At 39.3% G+C, this 20784-nt stretch overlaps 2 protein-coding genes across 4 annotated transcripts in view; one reads left to right on the top strand and one right to left on the bottom strand.

Moving 5' to 3' along the window:
- LOC124149127 (blood vessel epicardial substance-like) overlaps positions 1 to 20784 on the bottom strand; it is a 200272-nt gene that overhangs the window by 57795 nt on the left and 121693 nt on the right. The gene's annotated exons all lie outside the window — the stretch shown is intronic.
- LOC124149116 (alpha-L-fucosidase-like) lies at positions 7372 to 14983 on the top strand. Its single transcript, XM_046520482.2, has 8 exons — positions 7372 to 7796; positions 8149 to 8255; positions 8571 to 8701; positions 9231 to 9364; positions 10357 to 10454; positions 11162 to 11294; positions 11907 to 12077; positions 14507 to 14983. Exons 1-8 carry the CDS (start codon positions 7429 to 7431, stop codon positions 14745 to 14747), a joined length of 1383 nt encoding a protein of 460 aa, XP_046376438.2. The 5' UTR covers positions 7372 to 7428; the 3' UTR covers positions 14748 to 14983.

Here is a 20784-nt window from a genome sequence, read left to right as displayed (position 1 = left end):
AAAAAACACAAAAAAATCCTAATACTTACTGACTCCCTAAGTGGACTGCAAGCCTCCCAAAACAAAAATACCAAAAACCAACCTAAATTAATAAATCAAATACTTAAAAGCTCCAACGACCTAACTAAGGCAGGCAAACAAATAACCTTCTTGTGGATACCCGCCCACATAGGAATATACGGTAATGAAAACGCCGATAAAGCAGCTAAACTATCCCTCAAAATCCCAGAAATAAGCTTAAACTTACCCATCTCAAAATCAGAAATTAAAAGTGTAAACAAGCAAAAAATCACACAAAAATGGCATAACCTATATCTAAACTCAAATAGCCAAATCAAAAAAGTGCTCAGCAAACCACTAACCAAACCAAAAATTCTCCATCCATCAAAAAAGATCGACAGAGTAATCACAAAACTCCAAACAGGACACACCAATCTAATTAACCACCTAAAAAAAATAAAAAAACACACTACAGGTAACTGCCCACACTGCAAACAACCAGAAACCCCAGAACACGCACTCATCCACTGCACACACTACCTAACACATCGAACCGCATTACAAACCACCCTCAATCTAAACAAGGCTCTCACTCTAGAAGCAATACTAAACCCACTAAATAAATTAGAAAACTTCAAGGCCTTAGGCGCATTCTTAATAAAAACGGAACTAATAAAACGCATCTAAAAACACAATAACCTACCAAATCAAAATCACATAAACAAACAAACACCCACCATACCCAGCTCCCTTAGTTCTCCTCCCCAACCCCATCGGCATCTATTCCAAATCTCAAAATTCCCAAATTCTATATAAGCAACCCCTAAACCCCCCTCTTGGGTTGCACAGACCACTTTCGCCCCTTTCGGAAACACATTAAATGGCCTGGCCGGGCCCGTGTGCGAAATATGCATCAGTCGGAAAGCGCACGTTAAATCTCCAAAGTAAGTAAGTAAGTAAGTAACAACTGCAGACAGAAACTGCTCAGTCCTAACTGTTGATCATGTCCGGTCAAAATATAAGAATGTCCGGACAATACTTTTAAAAATGTCTGGACAGAAAAATTTAAATGTCCGGTAAGCAATATTTTAAAACGGACATTTGAGATCCCAAATCAGACATGTCCGGCGCATATGACGGTTTCCGGACCCCTGGTTAACCCCAGCAGCAATGCATGGGCGGACACCACATCCTGCTACACATGTCACCCTGGTAGACATCACCAAGGAGGTTAACCCCATCAGCAAGGCATGGGCGGACACCACATCCTGCTACACATTTCACCCTGGTAGACATCACCAAGGAGGTTAACCCCATCAGCAAGGCATGGGCGGACACCACACCCTGCTACACATGTCACCCTGGTAGACATCACCAAGGAGGTTAACCCCATCAGCAAGGTGTGGGCTAACACCACACCCTGCTACACATGTCACCCTGGTAGACATCACCAAGGAGGTTAACCCCATCAGCAAGGCGTGGGCTGACACCACACCCTGCTACACATGTCACCCTCAGATACATGGAAGACAAGACCTAGGAGGTTAACCCCATCAGCAACACATGGGCTGACATCACACCCTGCTAAACATGTCACCCTTAGATACCTTGTAGACATGAACAAGGAGGTTAACCCCATCAGCAACACGTTGGCTGACACCACACCCTGCTACACCTGTCACCCTTAGATACCTTGTAGACATGACCAAGGAGGTTAACCCCATCAGCAACACATGGGCTGACATCACACCCTGCAAAACATGTCACCCTTAGATACCTTGTAGACATCACCAAGGAGGTTAACCCCATCAGCAAGGTGTGGGCTGACATCACACCCTGCTACAAATGTCACCCTGGTAGACATCACCAAGGAGGTTAACTCCATCAGCAAGGTGTGGGCTGACATCACACCCTGCTACAAATGTCACCCTGGTAGACATCACCAAGGAGGTTAACTCCATCAGCAAGGTGTGGGCTGACACCACACCCTGCTTCACATGTCACCCTGGTAGACATCACCAAGGAGGTTAACCCCATCAGCAAGGTGTGGACTGACATCACACCCTGCTTCACATGTCACCCTGGTAGACATCACCAAGGAGGTTAACCCCATCAGCAAGGTGTGGGCTGACACCACACCCTGCTACACATGTCACCCTGGTAGACATCACCAAGGAGGTTAACCCCATCAGCAAGGCATGGGCGGACACCACACCCTGCTACACATGTCACCCTGGTAGACATCACCAAGGAGGTTAACCCCATCAGCAAGGCGTGGGCTGACACCACACCCTGCTACACATGTCACCCTGGTAGACATCACCAAGGAGGTTAACCCCATCAGCAAGGCGTGGGCTGACACCACACCCTGCTACACATGTCACCCTGGTAGACATCACCAAGGAGGTTAACCTGTTAGCAAGGTGTGAGGAAATGATGCTATTAATCATATTGGAGACATTGGATAAAATCCCACTGGTTATGTTTTGCTGGTCTACATTGAGAATGAAACACAATTTATGGATAACAAATTCTGTTTCATACTGTAAGAGTGACGTTTCAGAAGAGATCCTTATACTGTGTCAAGCAAGATTGACCTGAACCTCTACAAGAAAGAATTCAAGTACACAAATGTTGGTGTTGGGTGTCACCCTTTAACTGAAAATTGTTAATAAATGATAACAGAATAGAGGAGTCATAGGCTCTGTAAATCACAAGTTCGGTTGAGGAAAGGGGTAAAGTAAATATCAAATATTTGAAACAACATGCTGCCTTCATTGAACATTGCAAACTATTTAATGGTTAGGTAGCTTGCAGAATAACTTGAAACCTGTGTTTCAAATCAGCGACCAGGATAAATTAGAAGTATAGAAAAAATGCTTTAATAAACCTGAGTGAACATAACATTAAATGACTTCCAAAGGAATGTTCCTTTATAATCTTCAAAGATCAAGGTATCAGCATAAATATCAAACAAGTAACCTTTGTTCACACAACAATTAAGGAGGCGAGAACAACCCCAACAGACGGACTGTAACGAACCGGAACAAAAATGTCAGGGAGAACGCAGCTGTTTCAAATTATATGGTCAGTAACCGCAGATTCAAACATTAGTTCCCTGAGAATGGGAAGTTGGAAAATTAGATTTAGAAATGAAACCCAAAGACATGAAAATGGTGGGAAAAAACAGGTGAGCAAGCCTGCAAATTGGCTGTTTCATTCCTTTTCAGCCTTTCACCTCAAAGGGTAGTTTGGACAATTAATATGCATGAATTTCATTAAAAAGTCTTGAGCATGACGATACACGTGAGCAGAAAGGGACTTCCTCAGCTATAATAATGGAATTTAATTGTTTACATTAATTGGGAAATGAATGCAATAATATGTGAAAAATGCAGCTAATCAGAATGCAGGAATTACTATGAACACAATGAAAATTTAATTACAATATTATAACTAAAACAATAATTGAAAATAGATTTGTAACAAAAAGATGCAGTTGTCAGGATATATATCCGTTCATGTCACTAAATTGTGTGTCATGGGCAGATATCTCGATCTACAGAACAAGGTCAACCACTACACCACATCATGCACAGATGTAATAAATCATCATCATGACCTTAACCAAGATTTCAAGAACATGTCCGGATATGAGTACAACAAGAGTTTGCCACTAACATAGCTATATCCCCCACCCCTGTTGCAGAATTTATGACATAATTAAATCTAAACAAATCCTAACCTTTTTTAACCGAGGTAGAACTTGTCATGGAAATTGTAAAAAAAAAAAGAGTTTGGAACCTAAGTCCATCTTGTTGCCATGGAAACGTAAAAAAGTGAGTTAATCATTAAGACTATCCCAATTGCCATACTGTGACACAGACTAAGAACAGTAAAGCCACGATGATTACTTAGCCAAGGTGTTTCTAAATTCAGCATGCCATATTGCCCACAGAATCCACAGTAAAAACTGTATCTTGATTCCTTGACAATCCTGTTTTGATTCTGTATTTGCCATATCAAGCAACCCCTGACCAGCTTCCTGACCAATCTGTAAATACCAATATCTGCACCCAATAATAGTGAGTTAGTGAGTATGGTTTTACGCCACTTTTAGCAATAGTCTTGCAATATCACAGCGGGGGACACCAGAAATGGGCTTCACACATTGTACCCATTTCGGGAATCGAATTTATGGGATGGAATTAACCATGAAATGGTTGTCAATGGGATGGGTCCAAAAAGACATGTATGTTATTTCGCTAACATTTTGTACGTTAATGATAAAAGTTCTTCTGTAAATGGTTGATCATTTACACATGTCACCCTTTGACACCTTGCATCGTCTTCAGTGCTATTTTGAAACGTCATCTGAATAGTAAGGTTGGTTGTTGCATCACCTAAAGACATCGGTCGATGAGGCCTTGAAAGTATCTTTTTGCACATAGTAACAGCCCTCTCAAAGATCATAACCCCAGTGGCAATACACCATGACTGTCACTATCTCATAACCTCTTTGGCCATGATTTTGTGTAAAGGGATGAAGGGGAAACCAGCAACAGCATCATCATATCCTGCCATGACAAATGGAAGCAACTAAAAAAATATGTTCTACAGGGTCTACTTTTTTGTGCGGAAATTACAAAACAAACGGACAACATTTTCTAGTAGCAACAGTTTTTAAACATAGAGTCACTGATGCATCTTTGTTTTGATCAGTCCTGAATCCACCTTCGACAGTGATGCAAGGTATACATCAGGTAAGTGCATAGGCATCACAAATTGATGCTAAATTAGAATGCAAATTAATAGTGTATGTCGACAGAGTTGTTTAGATGTTTCGGTACTGAAATGTATGATTTCCTGATACATATACATGCATATGTTTTAATAAGTGCCACATAATTTCTGCACAATTTACCATAGTATTTAATCAATCAATATTGACCAATCATTACCAGTTGGTTTTATTTGCCTTTATAAACATGGCCTGGAACAAATTTAACGAATCCCAAACGGGATTCAACCCAAAAAAGTACGAGAATCTGTAATTTACAAAGAAAGTGTTATCCCAAATGTAACATTTGTTACATTTGACCACTTTCTAAATGGCATTGTGTTCAAATTTTACTTAGCCTAAAATTACCCTCTGAATGAATGAAATTTTTTCCGTTGACTTTGTAATATGTCACCTGGAAGAATCTCTGGTCAGTAGACATTATGCTTTCTTAAGAACAGTGTCTGCTCTGGCTTAAATTTTATTGGGGTCACTTGGGCCCCTTCATCATAAAATTAGGGGTCCCAAACAAAAATGGATGGGTCCAACTTATAGCACTGTAACATAACATTACAACAGAACACAGTGGTTGTGAAAAATCAGAAATATTTTCGCAACTGCAAAATATCAACAAACAGGCAAAGTGAGAGAAAGGTTCACATCAGGATGCATCCTACTCTCATGACCAAGAGGTTTACATTATGGCACAAACAATTTCTTAAAATGGAAATTTGATATTAAGGAATATTTTAACACAAAATTATCCATGTTAATGTCTAACTTCGTAAATGAAAAGGCAGTACACGGGTTATCAGCCATTGGTAAGGGGTCATTGGGACAGACATTTGTCATAGCCTAGCATATCTAGATCTACCAATGATTTGAAGTTTATGGATACAGTCATGTTCAATGGCTGTTCTGATGCTACTGTTGTGAGTAGTGAGTTCATGTCATAACTGTGACAATTACATCAATGAGTCATGATATAATTGGCATATCAAACATTTTTTTAGTAAGAGTGTATTCAGGATCCAGGATTTCCTTGATCAATCTAGTCAACATGTTTCAGGTGCTATAAATGTTTAAACATGTCAGTTACACTGATAACTGTTCTGGCAAAATGTGTTTTGCAATTCTTAATATAACTCACCAAAGAATGAATTATTAACAGCTGAATAAGTCTGTTGTAGAATAACTAAATATTCAGAGTCCGCTATATAAAAACAATGCTAACATTCAAATGTTCGCATTTGTTCTTTATCATATACAGTATCGCGGTATCGATAAATCTCGTAATCCACACACCCTGTCGACTGTTTACTTATACAAATCTAAGCACGATATATTTCATGGCATGATCAAATACAGGACCCATTGTGGTATGTCACGGCTAAATGCAAGTATACACATGTTAATTTTTTTATGATAGTTTCTGGGATGTTTTTGAAGTGGAATTACCCCTATCTCCATTCGAAATTGATTAGAAAAGAACCCATTTGTTCAGACGAAGTCCCTTGACCCTACCTCTGTTGTATGCATACTGATTATGCAAAATACAAAACAGGAAGTGATGTAAACCACATAATCCACTAAGCCTTACTGCGGTGACAGGTACTTTGTTCACCGAACTCTGTAAAGAAAATCAGCATCGATCAATCCTAATTTATGTGTTATAAAAGTTAAACAAAGAGCAACAAACATTTTGCATATCACATATTTAATAAGTTTAAAGAGTACCCCATGACGATCCATTATAGATTAACTATCGCGATAATAAAGCGCACCATCCTACATGGTCACTTGATCTCGCGGGTCACTGTTACCACGTTCTGAAGTATATACCCTTGATGTGCCTGGATATTTTTAGTTTGACGCGAGGTCGTGATGTTTTCGACCAATGACCAAGCTAAACGATTTACGAATGTATCAGAGCAGCTTAATATGCGGCACATGATTGGCTGAAGCAAAACTTGGACTATAGCGCACATAAATACATGCAAAACCCAAAATTGATCCCAGTTTGGGTATATGTCGTAAGAAGGGAGAGAATAATGAAACTGGTTTGATTTAGCAAACGGAAGTGTTAATCAACATACTTCGCTGTCTTGTTTGGCAATAAATACCTTTACGCAAAGACGTACGGCTTTGATTTACAATAACAGTGGCCATTTGATATGAAATTAAAAAGGGTCCAGTCACTGCGTCCACGAGACCCACACATGTTACGTAGGTGCGCTCAGACTCATATTTGTGCGTCCAAGACGCAAAAACGCACTCTTCAGCCAACACTGTAAGAATATGTTTTAATGCTAACAAACTTGATACCAGATATTCAAATTAATTTGAACAAATTGCAATCTCATTGTAGGAAGAAACATTACTCATTTCATCTTCATTTGTCCACAAGTTTCAGAGCACAAATGTCTTTTGAGAAAATCTTAGGCCATAGGAAAAATACAAAGATCAAATGAAGGTTATTAAAAGACAGACAACAGAAACGTGGCAAGTAAGTTCATCATCCTCTAGCCTATCTTTAACCTTGAACATTTAGACACCAAATGTAATCAGCTGTCGACCCTCCACCGAGGTTGCATTAGGTTATCATCAACATTGAAGGAGGATCACAAGACACCTGTCCTCCATCCACAATGGACACAAGGATCATTGTCCTGATATTCCTAGCATTAACACTAGCATGTGGACGTTCAGCAAGAACCAAGAAGATTGAGACTCGCTACGAACCCACATGGGAGTCCCTAGATTCCAGGCCATTACCGACATGGTTTGATGAAGCTAAAGTGGGAATCTTTGTGTCCTTGGGACTGTTTTCAGTACCAAGTTTTGGAGACGAGTGGTTTTGGGAATACTGGCAAAAGGAAAAACGTCCAAAGTATGTGCAGTACATGAAGGACAACTATAAACCTGACTTCACCTATGCTGACTTCGCTGCTGACTTCACAGCAGAGTTTCATGATGCCGACGCTTGGGCTGAATTGTTTGCTGCTTCTGGGGCTAAGTATGATATTATGATATTCTGACAATAAGGATAACTGAGTCAATGAACAGAAAAGGATATATTTGCATGACACATAATTTTACTAAATAATTAAATAAAATGTTAGACAATGTAGACTATATGTGATCAAAGGCTTCCAATACACACAAGACAGTCAAGAAAAATGTTTCACCTTAGTAGAGTGTTCATGTAGCATTCCTGGAACTAATCATTTCAAGTTGTCCAAAGATTCTAAATGAAAACATGCCTGGTAGTAATGGCTGCTGCAGTACTGTCTTTCACAGCTTAACCTTCAACTCTTTTTGTAATTCAAACAAGAATCCCATGTCACCTCAGTTTATGTTGTTTTCAGATACATTGTGTATATAACAAAACATCATGGAGGGTTTTGCAACTGGCCGACTAATGTCAGTTTTAACTGGAACTCAATGCAGGTTGGCCCCAAGAGAGATCTTGTTGGTAATACATACATTCATACTCATTTTAACATATAAACAATATTTCAGACTCTAAACATTTATTTAATTCTAGTTCCTAATATTTTCCCAACCTATTTATGTTTTTAGATCTAATTCATCAAAACAACATTTCTCAACTGTGGAATAAAAAGTAAAGGAAGCTGTGATCTCCAAGCAGCATGATTTTGTCATTTCATTTCTTTTTTATTTCAACATAAAAAATGTATTTGGCAATTAAATGTTTATTTCGAAAATTTCGTAAATGGATATAATCAGTAAGCCAAGTTTTAAATATGAGGCCTAATGTTATCCATAGGTGAGATAACTCAAGCACTGAAATCAAAGACGGATCTTCACCTTGGCCTGTACCATTCCTTGTTTGAGTGGTTCAACCCTCTCTATCTACAGGACAAGGCCAACAACTACACCACCACCAGGTTTGCTAAGGTCAGCTTAACTAAACATGTCATTTAAGGATTGTCAGTGGGGAAATGTAGGTTTTAGTGGCTAAGTAAATTGGCAGCCGAGATGAGATGAGTGGATTCAGTTGGTGACTTAGCTGGTGATTTGGGTTGCTGAGTAGATTGGTCAGAGATGAGTTCATAGGTTAGTTCAGTTCATCACTGATGGGTGGGGTAGAATTTGTGAAGTCCATTTCTGTTGTCCCTGCCATGATATTGCCAGTGTTGCAAAGCCATCCTCATTCTTTCGGGAAAGGGAAAGCATACCTCCCTAAAAGACTGTAGTACATACTAGAAATCCTGCTGCAACAGCTGATACGGATAAGCCACACTGACGTTTTGAGCATTCTGATCCTTCCAAGAAACAGAACAAAGTCTACAAGTCTTAGTCAATGCATTTTTTACTTGGTTAATTATTTGTATTCATTATTTCTGTCATGTAGAGCTCATCTGGAACTGTACCAGAGCATTAAACCTATTGTCATTATAGGGTGTACCATTAAAATCAATTTTAGGAAAAGGCTATTCCTGAGCTGTATGAGCTTGTGAACAACTACAAACCCGACATTGTGTGGTCTGATGGAGAGTGGGAGGCCCCAGACACCTACTGGGGATCCAAGGAGTTTCTGGCCTGGCTCTACAATGACAGGTACCAAGTGGTTGTCCTGGAAATACTTGTCACCCTCTTCCCTTGTGATATTGTATGAATGTACAAAAAAACCAGGGTTCCTAGACAACCATTTAATTCAGAATCTGGCCCAAACATCATAATAAGCTTTCACATTTATTCTACAAGTGTACGTTCTTCCATTCTTTTCAAGGTTGTCTCAATAAGAAGACCAGCACTTAATGGTCACACTGACCACCACCTAGACAAATTACTTGTCCCAAATAATTTATCAGGGATGTGGGCAGGTTTTCCTGAAAAAACAATGAAAAGTCTAAGGGGTCTGAAATCTTTTCAACATTTGATTTCATTTTAAGCAATTTTTTTGCAGTTTGTACAACATTCACACCAAGAAATGTAACAAGTAAATGGCAAAAGTCAATAAGTCAAATAAACAAAGATGGCAGATGCAGTAAAATTTCGAAGTTAAACCAGTACTTTTAAAAATTTGGTCATAGCTTCCGCGCACCTTCCGCCAGGTCTGGGAGCAATAATGCCACAAACTTCACCCCCCATCCCCCAGACACAAGGACAACTGTCACAAGCGTGCAATGTCTGACTCTTTCCCCATGTTGCAGCATATTGAGATAAACTTACCTTGTACTTACTTACATTTGTTTCAGGCATTGGTCTAGTGGGCCAGTGTATGTGTGGAGCCCTGTCTTACATAAGCTCCTAGGTAACCAATTCTAACAGCAAAGAAATAAGATAGGAAAATTATGAAGGTTTCCTACAAAGTTGCCTCCAGAAATCCAATCAGTTTGTTCTACCTCACTATATTTCCCAGCTTTGTACATTTTAATAAAAAAATATGTTCATAATCTTGGCATTATTAGGTTTCTAGCATAGGCAGCGATATTTATATATTCACACTGTAGCTTAAGTCTTGGGACAAATGACTGGGACAAGACAAGACAACCCATCACAGCAACATGCTCTAGCACATCAATCTCCTGAATCTTTTCTCTTTGCAGCCCAGTGAAGGATACGGTTGTCACCAATGACCGATGGGGAAAAGGGGATGCCTGTCATCATGGGGGATACTTGACATGCTCAGACAGGTACAATCCAGGTAAAAATCTAAAATACTTAACAAGAAGAGTGAGTGAGTATGGTTTCACACTGCTTTTAGCAATGATCCAGCATATATCATGGTAGGGGGACACCCATGTGGGGAATAGAACAGGCCTTCAGTGTGATGAGTGAACACTGTAACTACTGGGCTACCCTCCATCCCTCTCATATGAAGAAATTATACAAACAAGTAGGGTATCTTCCAAGACTGACCTGACTTGGAACTGACATTGATGATGTCTATTGAAAAGTCAAATAAAAAGAAGCTTACAATAGAGTGCCAAATGCCCTTGTATGTTTTTTGGTTTGTCAGGTTTGTTGTTTAACGTCGCAATCAGCAATATTCCAGCTATATGACGGCGGTCTGTAAATAATCGAGTCTGGACCAGACAATCCAGTGATAAATATCATGAGCATCAATCCACGCAATTGAGATCGATGACATGCATCAACCAAGTCAGCGAGCCTGACCACCCGATCCCGTTAGTCTCCTTTTATGACAAGCATCCCTTGTATGTAGATTGTGATTACTGAATTCCAGTTGATGAATAGATTCTGTAAATTCTGAAGTCAAAATATTTCATCAAATCACCTTTATTTCGGAATAATGTCTGTTCACTGATTTCCAAATGGTGTTGTGACCATGACTGCATGCATGAACACTTGAGATGAGACACTACAGCTGATTCTTCTTACATGCTACAGGAGTACTTCAGCCAAGAAAGTGGGAGAATTCAATGACAATTGACAAGGAATCGTGGGCATTCCGTCGCGAGGCTGTCTTGGATGATTATCTGACCATGGACGAGATTATAACAGTGCTGGTTGAGACTGTCAGGTTGTACACTTAAACTGTAGTGATACAAATATAAATGTAATGTGACATACGTAGTAAATGGTTGATATTATGAGCATTGTCCCACACTGTCAACGGTACAATTGCACAGAATGTGCTGAAACTCCATTTATCAGTGTTGGTTTGTTGTTTAACATCGCACTCAGCAATAATCCAGCTATATGACGGCTGTCTGGTAACAATCGAGTCTGGACCAGACAATCCAACGATTGACATCATGAGCAGCGATCCACCCAATTAGGATAGATGACATGCATCAACCAAGTCAGCGAGCCTGACCACCCGATCCCGTTAGTCGCCTCTTATGACAAGCACATGTATCAGTGAGTTAAGAACAGTATGTCAGTGACTAGAACACTGAATACACCCCAAGGTGGTCGGGGTCGTAGATGATACCACTTTGGTGAAACCCACAAGGATGAGTTGGTGCTGCCAAACATAAGAAAATTATCAGGACTGGGTCTTGAACCCAGTTTCTGGGTTTCTGGCATCGCTAAAGGATGCAACTCTGCACAGCTTAATCAAAAGGGCCACTTGTGCCCCACATATGCATCATAACAATTAAAACATTTATACTCATATTTTCAAATACAGCTGCGGAGGGAACCTGCTGATCAATGTGGGGGGAACCAAATATGGCACGATCAGTCCGATCTATGAAGAGAGATTGCGTCAGATGGGACAATGGCTGAAGGTGAATGGGGAGGCCATCTACGCCTCCAGACCCTGGCTGGCCCAGAATGACACAGTCACACCAGGAGTGTGGTAGGTACTTTATGTATTCAACATCTTGGCTGGCCCTGGATGACACAGTCACACCAGGCGATTGATAGATTGGTTGGTTGGTTGGTTTGTTGTTTAACGCCGCACTCAGCAATATTCCAGCTATATGACGGCTGTCTGTAAATAATCGAATCTGGACCAGACAATCCAGTGATTGATATCATTAGCATCGATCCACGCAATTGGGATCGATGACATGCATCAACCAAGTCAGCGAGCCAGACCACCCGATCCCGTTAGTCGCCTTTTACGACAAGCACAGACACCTTTAATGGCAAGCATGGGTTGCTGAAGACCTATTCTACCTTGGAATCTTCACGGGTCTCGTGTGATAGGTACTTTATATACTGAACCGCAAGAAACCTTATTTGTCCAAACACTGTATACATACTTTGAGACAATTTAAAAAGATGAAACTTGGCAAAACTGATCATCAAGGTTGAAATTAAAGTGTCAAATGTTCTTAAAGTGAAACACAACACGAGTCCACAAGTCTCTCTCAACAACACAAGCATCCGAATAACATTCCCCACACCATCGCCAGACCTTCTCCCATCCATCTGCTGTTGAGATACAGTAACGGCTCTTGTCTGAGAAGAGGGATCTTCTGCACTGCTGGTGGTGCCAATGCTGGTGCTGTGTTGCCCACTGAAGACGGTCCTGGCGATGACGTATCAGAATGGGTCCTCGGTGTGACCTGTGACAGTGGAGGTTTCTGCTCGTCAATCGTCGATGCACGGCGTCCGTTCTAATGTGTCGCTGGTGTGTCCCCATGGTCTGTCAAGCAGTTTACGCAGCAGTAACAAAGTGATCTTGAAGATGTTGTCACACAATCTGACGATCCTGACGTCGGGTGGTGACCCTTGGTCTTCCACTACGTGGTCGGTCATCTGTAGTTTGGGTGGTCTGGTAACATTGCTGGAGCCTGTATATGGTCCTTACGGTGACTTGAAATGCATTTTCTACTTGCCGGGTGGTTTGTCCAGTTTGCAATCGCAAAGACATGGTGTCGCTGATTTCTTGTCAATCTTGGCATGTGGTAGCAATTCAATCATGAATTAATGTTATCTGATCTGGGTGGATTTTATAGGGCAAGAAATGGGGGAACGCATGTGCATTTCAGTTTGCACGGAACTCACGTGGATCCGGTTTTCAAGGCCGTTGCCATAATGCATTTGGGCGATCGGTTTTATTGTCATCTGCTTTGTTTTTATCCCCCCGGCATATAATGTCCGTCTATCCGTCTGTCTGAATCGTTTCCAGAGCAGAACTCAAAAACCGTTAAATATTTCTTCATCAAACTTTGCATTTATATCACTTAAGTGATGAAGTTGTGCCTGCCTTTTGCTATTTTGGAATTTTTCCAATTTTTTTATTTTCCAATTTCCTTGAAAGCATGTCGGACATGCTTGTGAGTGATGTTTGTTTCCGGAGCAGAACTCTGAAACTGTTAAAAATTTCTTCATTAAACTTTGCATTTATATCACTCAAGTTGGTGAAGTTGTGCCTTTTGCTATTTAGAAATTTATAAATTTTTATTACATTTCCATGGCAACAAGTTGGACTTAGGTTCTATAAGGGTGGTGTTCATTTCCGGAACGTAACTAAAAAAACGTTTAATACTTTCTTACAAAACTTTGCATGTCTACCAGGCACATACCGAACTGGTGCCTTTTGCTATTTAGGAATTCAAAATTTTTTTTTTTTTTATGTTTCCATGGAAACAAGTTGGATTTAAGTTTTAATATAGGGTGGGTTCACTTATAGAGTATATCAAATAAACTGTTAAATATTTCCTTGCCAAACATTACATGTCTATATATAAAGCACATACCGAACTGGTGCCATTTGATATTCAGGAGTTTTAGAAATGTTTAGTATAGAATTTCCATTGCAGCTATTTTGAGATGGGCTAAGAGAAATGTTGGGTCAGTTTCCTGGTTTGGGACCATAACGTGTTAAAATGGGCGGGGGATATAGATGACTTTGTTGACTATATGCTTGTTTAGTTATTGTTTCTTGTAATTTGTCATTTGTTTGCATAAAAAAGCCACAGAAACACACTTGTTCTACTTTCCATTTCATATGGATGCGACCATGGTGGATCTTTTGTGGGTAAACAATGTATGCTTCTTCAAGAAGATTCAACTCTTAACTCATTACATACAGAATTGCACATTTACTTGTGGTTACTTTACAGACAGTTGCCGGGGGGATATGTCATCTTTCTGATCATTCCTGTTTTATATCATCAAATTTCATTTTTCCAGCCAAGTTAATGTTAAATTTTAGAAACTTTAACAAAAATTACCCAAATATTTAGATGACAACTTTTCATGCAATGTTACTGATGATTTTTCTAGCCTGATTTTGATTTTCAGATCTAAATCGCTTGCTTTGTCTCTCTTCAGGTACACGCAGAGAGCTGGGATCGTGTACGCCATTGTGCTGAACTGGCCACAACCAGGACAGCTCCACCTTGGGTCAGCTTTGCCAACTAATGGAACACAGGTCAGCCTCCTTGGGTACACTGGAAGCTTCTCCTGGCAGCATGCGTCACCCAAAGGAATCAGTATCACAATCCCTCCCATCACTGTCAACGAGATGCCATGTCAGTGGGGATGGGTCTTCGCACTGACAAAAATGGTTTGACAACTAGACAAGTCTATGGAAGAACATAAACATATATGGTTGACTTGGGAGAATGGGATGGGCATTCCCAATGATATAATTGGTTGACAATTAATGGGATGAACCTTCAGAATGGGATGGGTTTACATATAGACATTATGTTATTTAAGTTACATTTTCTGTGTAACAAATGAAAGTTGTTCTGATTAAATTAATGCTACTGTGACTGCATACATATAAACATTATGGCCACTATATCTGGTTTGTTTGTGTTTTTGTTCAATATAATACACATATTAAATCTTTAGAAACCTAAAATGATAAATGACAAATGGTTGACGAGTCTTTACATGACTCAAATGGTTGATAATTGGATGGACCTTCACAATGAAATAATTGGTTGACAATGAGATAATCCATTTCAATGACAACAAGAGTGCTCTGAGAGCACAACATCCCCTGCATGAATTTTTTTAATGAGTTAATATTTTCTTTGTATTTTTTTTTAATGACAACAGTAGATGGCACTGCATTTGAAACAAATTGCGCAGAACATTTTGTAGGGAGTAATCCTGTCTGAATGCTAATGCCATAAGGATGTAGCTCACCCACAAAAGCTTTATACAAGGAAACTAACTATAGTTATAGTTATAGTTAGATATTGTGATATCCTCTGGAAACCTTAGGAGGAGTAGATTTCATGAAGCTCCGTAAAACAGGGGCAGTAGAGAACTCTGTCAAGTTTTGTTGAAATGAAATGGGACTGCGATATGCATATCATCTTGTGTGTAGAGTGTCAGGGATATTCTCTGTAAACTGTAGGAGGAGTTGATTTCACAAGCTTAGTACCCGCTCTCACAATTATGCAAATGAAGCTCCGTAAAATAGGGGCAGTAACTCTGTCAAAATTAGTCGAAATGAAACGGGACTGCGATATGTGTATCATCAACATGTCAACATCTTGTGTGTAGAGTGTCAGGGATATTCTCTAAAAGCTGGAGGAGGAGTTGATTTCACAAGCTTATTACCCTCTCTCACAATTATGCAAATGAAGCTCCGTAAAACAGGGGCAGTAACTCTGTCAAAATTAGTCGAAATGAAACGGGACTGCGATATGCATATCATCAACATGTCGACATCTTGTGTGTAGAGTTTCAGGGATATTCTCTGGAAACTGCAGGAGGAGTTGATTTCACAAGCTTAGTACCCTCTGTGGGACAGACGGACAGACAGACGGACGGACGGACAGACAGACGGATGGACAAACTGCGCCACGACATAATCCCCCTTCGGCCATTCTGGCCCGGCGGGGGATAAAAATGGTTTATAATGGGAAGGGCTTTCAAAATGACAAACATAAATTGTTGATCATGGGATGAGCCTTCATAATTACATAAATAGTAGACAGTGGAATGGGCTTTCGCAAAGACATATATGGTTAACAATGGGATTAGCCTTCACAATGACATGAATGGTTGACAGCTGGACTGACCTTAACAATGACATCAATGATTGGCAATTGGATGGACCTTCACAATGACATCAATGACTGACAATTGGATGGGCCTTCAAACTTTCTCTAGAGATTCGTATAAATACATGCGATTATCTGCCGGGATAGGAAGAAACGTACTAGCTACATCTGTGTATAGTTGTCACATAGCCAAACCTATTGTTTTAGTCATGGTAGCTCCCAGTCTAGACTCGTAATGTGTGTACAGTTTTTTATATTCTTCATCGGTCATGTTTTCAATTTTCAGTGGTGCAATTTCCCCCCAAATATTGGTAAAATTTTCCACGGGCTACCAAAGCCGCGAGTCTTTCTCTATGTTTATCTGTATGTTGATCGGTAATTACAGGCTCATCTTTGAGCAGTTGTTCGATAAAGTCATCGCATTCTATAATATAATACCTAAGGAGATATTTAAGTCTAACATATGTAATGGAATATTGCATATCCAATACAGCCCGAAATAATAAACTGTTGTAAAAGAATGAGGATTTCAAACCACATTCTTACATAATAACTGCTAATGTTCAATTTATCATATTTTTGCAATATTTTGCTATATTTGGTAAATTTTGCTATAATTTGCTATAATGTTGCTATAATTTTGCCATTTGTTGCTATAATTTCTTCTCAGCAGGTGCTATATTTTTGCTTTTTTTGCTAAGCAATTGCATAAGCAGCTGGTTGATCGGTTTTTAATACGAGTTTACAGTGCTTCGTTTCCGCTAACAGTTTTTTTACTTTATCTTGGTAGAAATAACATCATTTTTGCGTAGACATTCCTCAAATGAATCTTGATCTTTGCAATGAAACAGGGCTACCCATTTGGTCTACTTTCTGAGATCTTTCAGGACACAGTTGTATTTTGGAGTAAGTACCCAAACGCTTTGCTCCATATGACGACTGGAGAATGCTAAATATGCTTTCATATTTAGCGAAGTTCTTTACTCACACTGCAGTCGTCTATTATGAAAAGGGTTGAATCTCCTTTGTATTTTTCGTGACATACTCGTAAACAGCCTTGTAAACGATCGGCCGGATCAACTTTGTACACCATGGGATCATTCATTATGCGTTATTAACGCTTATAGTCTGGCACAGAATAATAATATGGTTGAAAACATCCCGATAATGACTTTGTAAAATATCTAGAATAAAAGCTGTTTTCTGCAACCCGTTTGCCCGCAGATGATAGTGCAGTGCGGTTCTTTAGGTAAAAGATTATTAATAGATCGCTTGCACGAATCTTCCATTCTGTATATTAAGTTGTGGGACTGTTGTGCGTCCATCTCGAAGAGCTTCATTATCTGTATTGTAACACCTCACTAGCATTTTCTATTCTCCGCCCATTGCCGTGTAGTTGGTCATCATCTGTGGTTCGCATGTCGAGCCATAGCGCATACTTCATGGTAAGGAATTCAGCCACCAATACATCCCCGAGAGACAGATCTTTCATGACCGCGTTAACTTCTGGGCTTCATTTTATAGAAGGGAGTTTTTTAATATTATCCCACTGTTGAAATGCTCGCATGCCTTGACTATATAGTTCATTAGGTACACCCTCGATAGTCAATTCTACTTCTGTAATCTTGGGGTTGTAGAACTTCTCGGTATCTCTTGCAAATGCTTCAGAAGGGTCCTCAAACAACATTAAAATACCCTTCAACAATATCGTGGGGACGATTAGATTGATATTCCACGTCGTATCTCTTTTGTTCCTGGTGATCTTTGGGTGTCGATGGGTGTTGGGCTAAACGTCCGGTATACTGGTTACGAATTTGTCTGGCTAATTCAGGATCTGTTATCATATCATACTCCAGTGAGATATTGTCAACAGATTAGCTAGTAGCATCTTCAGTAGCTTTGATTACTCTGCCGTCGTCATTAAAAGTGAGTTCGCATTCTAACCTATCGCCTAGAGATGCTTGATAGAAGGGCATGTGACTATCTAGTAATTCAAAGTCGAGCGGAATAAAGAATCGGTTACCTAATGCATCAGCAACAGTCTTATCTTCTACGATGGTATTACCACCACTATCAGCACCCACATGCAGTCTCAATGTGTTCTGATTACAAATACCTTGGTACTGTAAGTTTTCCCATTCTATAGCCGTTCTCCAGAGATCCATGTATACAGAAGTATACATCGTTGTCGTCAATACTCAAAACCTCATTACCGCTAATTTTAATCGCAATTTTCTTAACAATCGCACGACCTATGTTCTGAACGAGCTCTCTGTTAGCGTCAGTAGAAGTCAAATTAATTGTAAATGATAGTCAGGCAGTTCCTGGAACTAACACATCGTGAGCGCCGAGATTAGGAAAGCAAAACTGAAGTGTTTGATTTTGATCAATGGTACTCGAGTTATTAGTTATAGTTACAGACTGACGAATTGCTTTGACCCCTAATGGACTCAGTGTAGCTGGTGTTGGTTTTCTAATCACCGTGCCTATCATACTTGGTATGGAAATAGCAGCCGGAGTCTCAGGACTGGCAGGAATAGTGATAAAATGTATTTCTCGTAAGTTGCAAAAGAAAGCATTAAAACATGATAATATTCTGATACTCGCCGAAGCAAAGTTGAACAGCATTGATGATCATATTTCAACAGCACTAGCTGATTGTAAGATATCCAAGGATGAGTTTCATTTAGTGTTGTCAGAACTAACCAAATACAACGTAATGAAGCAGGATCCAATTCTCGTAAGACCAGTGGTATTAGTGAAGATGAGAAAAAAATGTTCATAGAACAGGGGAGACAACAAGCGCATCAATTATTCTGTGCCAAAACCAAAGAACTGGTTGGAGATTAAAAATAGATTGTTGGATCACGTTGGATCACACTACAATGATTTAGACGAATGCTTACATAAGTATATAATAAAAGAGAATTACAAGCCAATCAAATGTCGAGAATTACCACAGGGTATATATTATATCAGTGATGTCAAACCAACCAAATATGGTCATCATTTGTTTCTTTCCAATTTCGAAAAAGAGTATATAGTCTTGTCTCCTAGTAAAATGAACGAAGAACTGTTGAATATCACTTTGTTCAAAATAATGGTATGCGTATGAGTAAAAATAATAGAGAATATTTTCATTACAAATTAGTTTAGTATCAAGATGATCGTTGAATCGCATCATCATTTTTGCATAACAAATTCCCTCTGTAGTAGCAGTATAGGTATATAAATCTGGCTCCAGTGGGGTTGCAGCAGAACCATCATTACCTATACTACTTGTAGACATGATCAAAGCAGTCAACCTTGTCAGCAAGGCTTGACCTATAGTTAAAACGCTGGATCAGAAAACTTCTAGGGACCCCTTAACACTGAATATACATATCACACAGAAACTCAAAATGTAGAAACACTGACGAAATCATGAGGTGAGTTGACATGAAGATAATTGCACTTACATTCAGATGTGCATGCATGCATGAGATACCATGCCACAGCATAACATGATACCCCACTCAGACACAGTATACTGAATCCGAGCTAGCCAGTCCTTGTATTCCCTCCTAAATGCTGAGCGACGGGCAGGGTAACAAAATAAATCATGAATCTGGCCTGATTCGACTTGCACCGATTCTACAAGCTGCCCATCATTTATGCAAGGCTCATCAGGACCAGATTTCATCATTTCAGTGTTGATCATATATTCTGAAGAAAAAGATTGTACCAAGAAAGTGAAATTCCAACGAATGCTGCATATTTATAGAGATTAAACATTGGATAAAATCCCATTGGTTATCACTGGCTTTTGAAACTGTCAATCCTGGTGGACAGGCAACTCGAAAAATTACCAGTCCTCCCAATTTATGTCAGTCCCAACTTTTAACAAATATAAAAACATATGAAAAATACCTGATTTTAATTCTTTCAACATCATTTTCAACGCAGTGTAAGTTCAAAGGTGACAAATGAAATGATGTCATCTCTGAAGTAACTTAGTTAAGTCTACACATCATTCACACAAAGTTCAGTCACAATTTTCTTGCTTTTCATTATTATTTCACTTTGGTTCAAGACTAAGTCGCTACAAATACATATTTTACCTCAAAGCAAAGCGAAATATTATTTCCTTGCAGTAAAATTAGACATGGGGAAGTCCTGATGGTAACAGTCAAGCTGACTTAGTTCGAAAAATATACTTACACAAATATCGCCAAAATATTCAACAACAAAGATATATAAGGTACTACATACATACGACAGTCACATGAATTACCGGTCTAAGCCTAATTTCACCTGTAAAAACTGGTAATTGCACGTAAACGGGAACACTGGTTATGTAATATTTAAGAATAGACATAAATCATTTTGTGTTTATGGAGACATAAGTATAAACACTGTTTTCTCACTTTTATACCTCCATAAATGCAAAAACATACTGAAATCAATTCTTATAAATAAATTCATCATGAAAAATAACTTTTCAGACGGTTTATAAATTAATCATTAAGATACACTTTGCATTTTGAGGCATGGGGTTAAGTGAAAATCAAAATATTTGAAACATGCTGCCTTCAGTGAACATTG

The sequence above is a fragment of the Haliotis rufescens genome, unplaced genomic scaffold (genome assembly GCF_023055435.1).
Source record: "Haliotis rufescens isolate VD_foot unplaced genomic scaffold, xgHalRufe1.0.p SCAF_32, whole genome shotgun sequence".
Classification (NCBI taxonomy): domain Eukaryota; kingdom Metazoa; phylum Mollusca; class Gastropoda; order Lepetellida; family Haliotidae; genus Haliotis; species Haliotis rufescens.
This window is presented reverse-complemented; position numbering and strand designations above follow the sequence as displayed.

Coding starts and splice junctions, on each gene's coding strand:
- LOC124149116 (XM_046520482.2), top strand. CDS start 7,429: ATGGACACAAGGATCATTGTCCTGATATTCCTAGCATTAACACTAGCA. Junction 7,797..8,148: donor TTTGCTGCTTCTGGGGCTAA/GTATGATATTAT, acceptor TGTTGTTTTCAG/ATACATTGTGTATATAACAA. Junction 12,078..14,506: donor ACAGTCACACCAGGAGTGTG/GTAGGTACTTTA, acceptor GTCTCTCTTCAG/GTACACGCAGAGAGCTGGGA.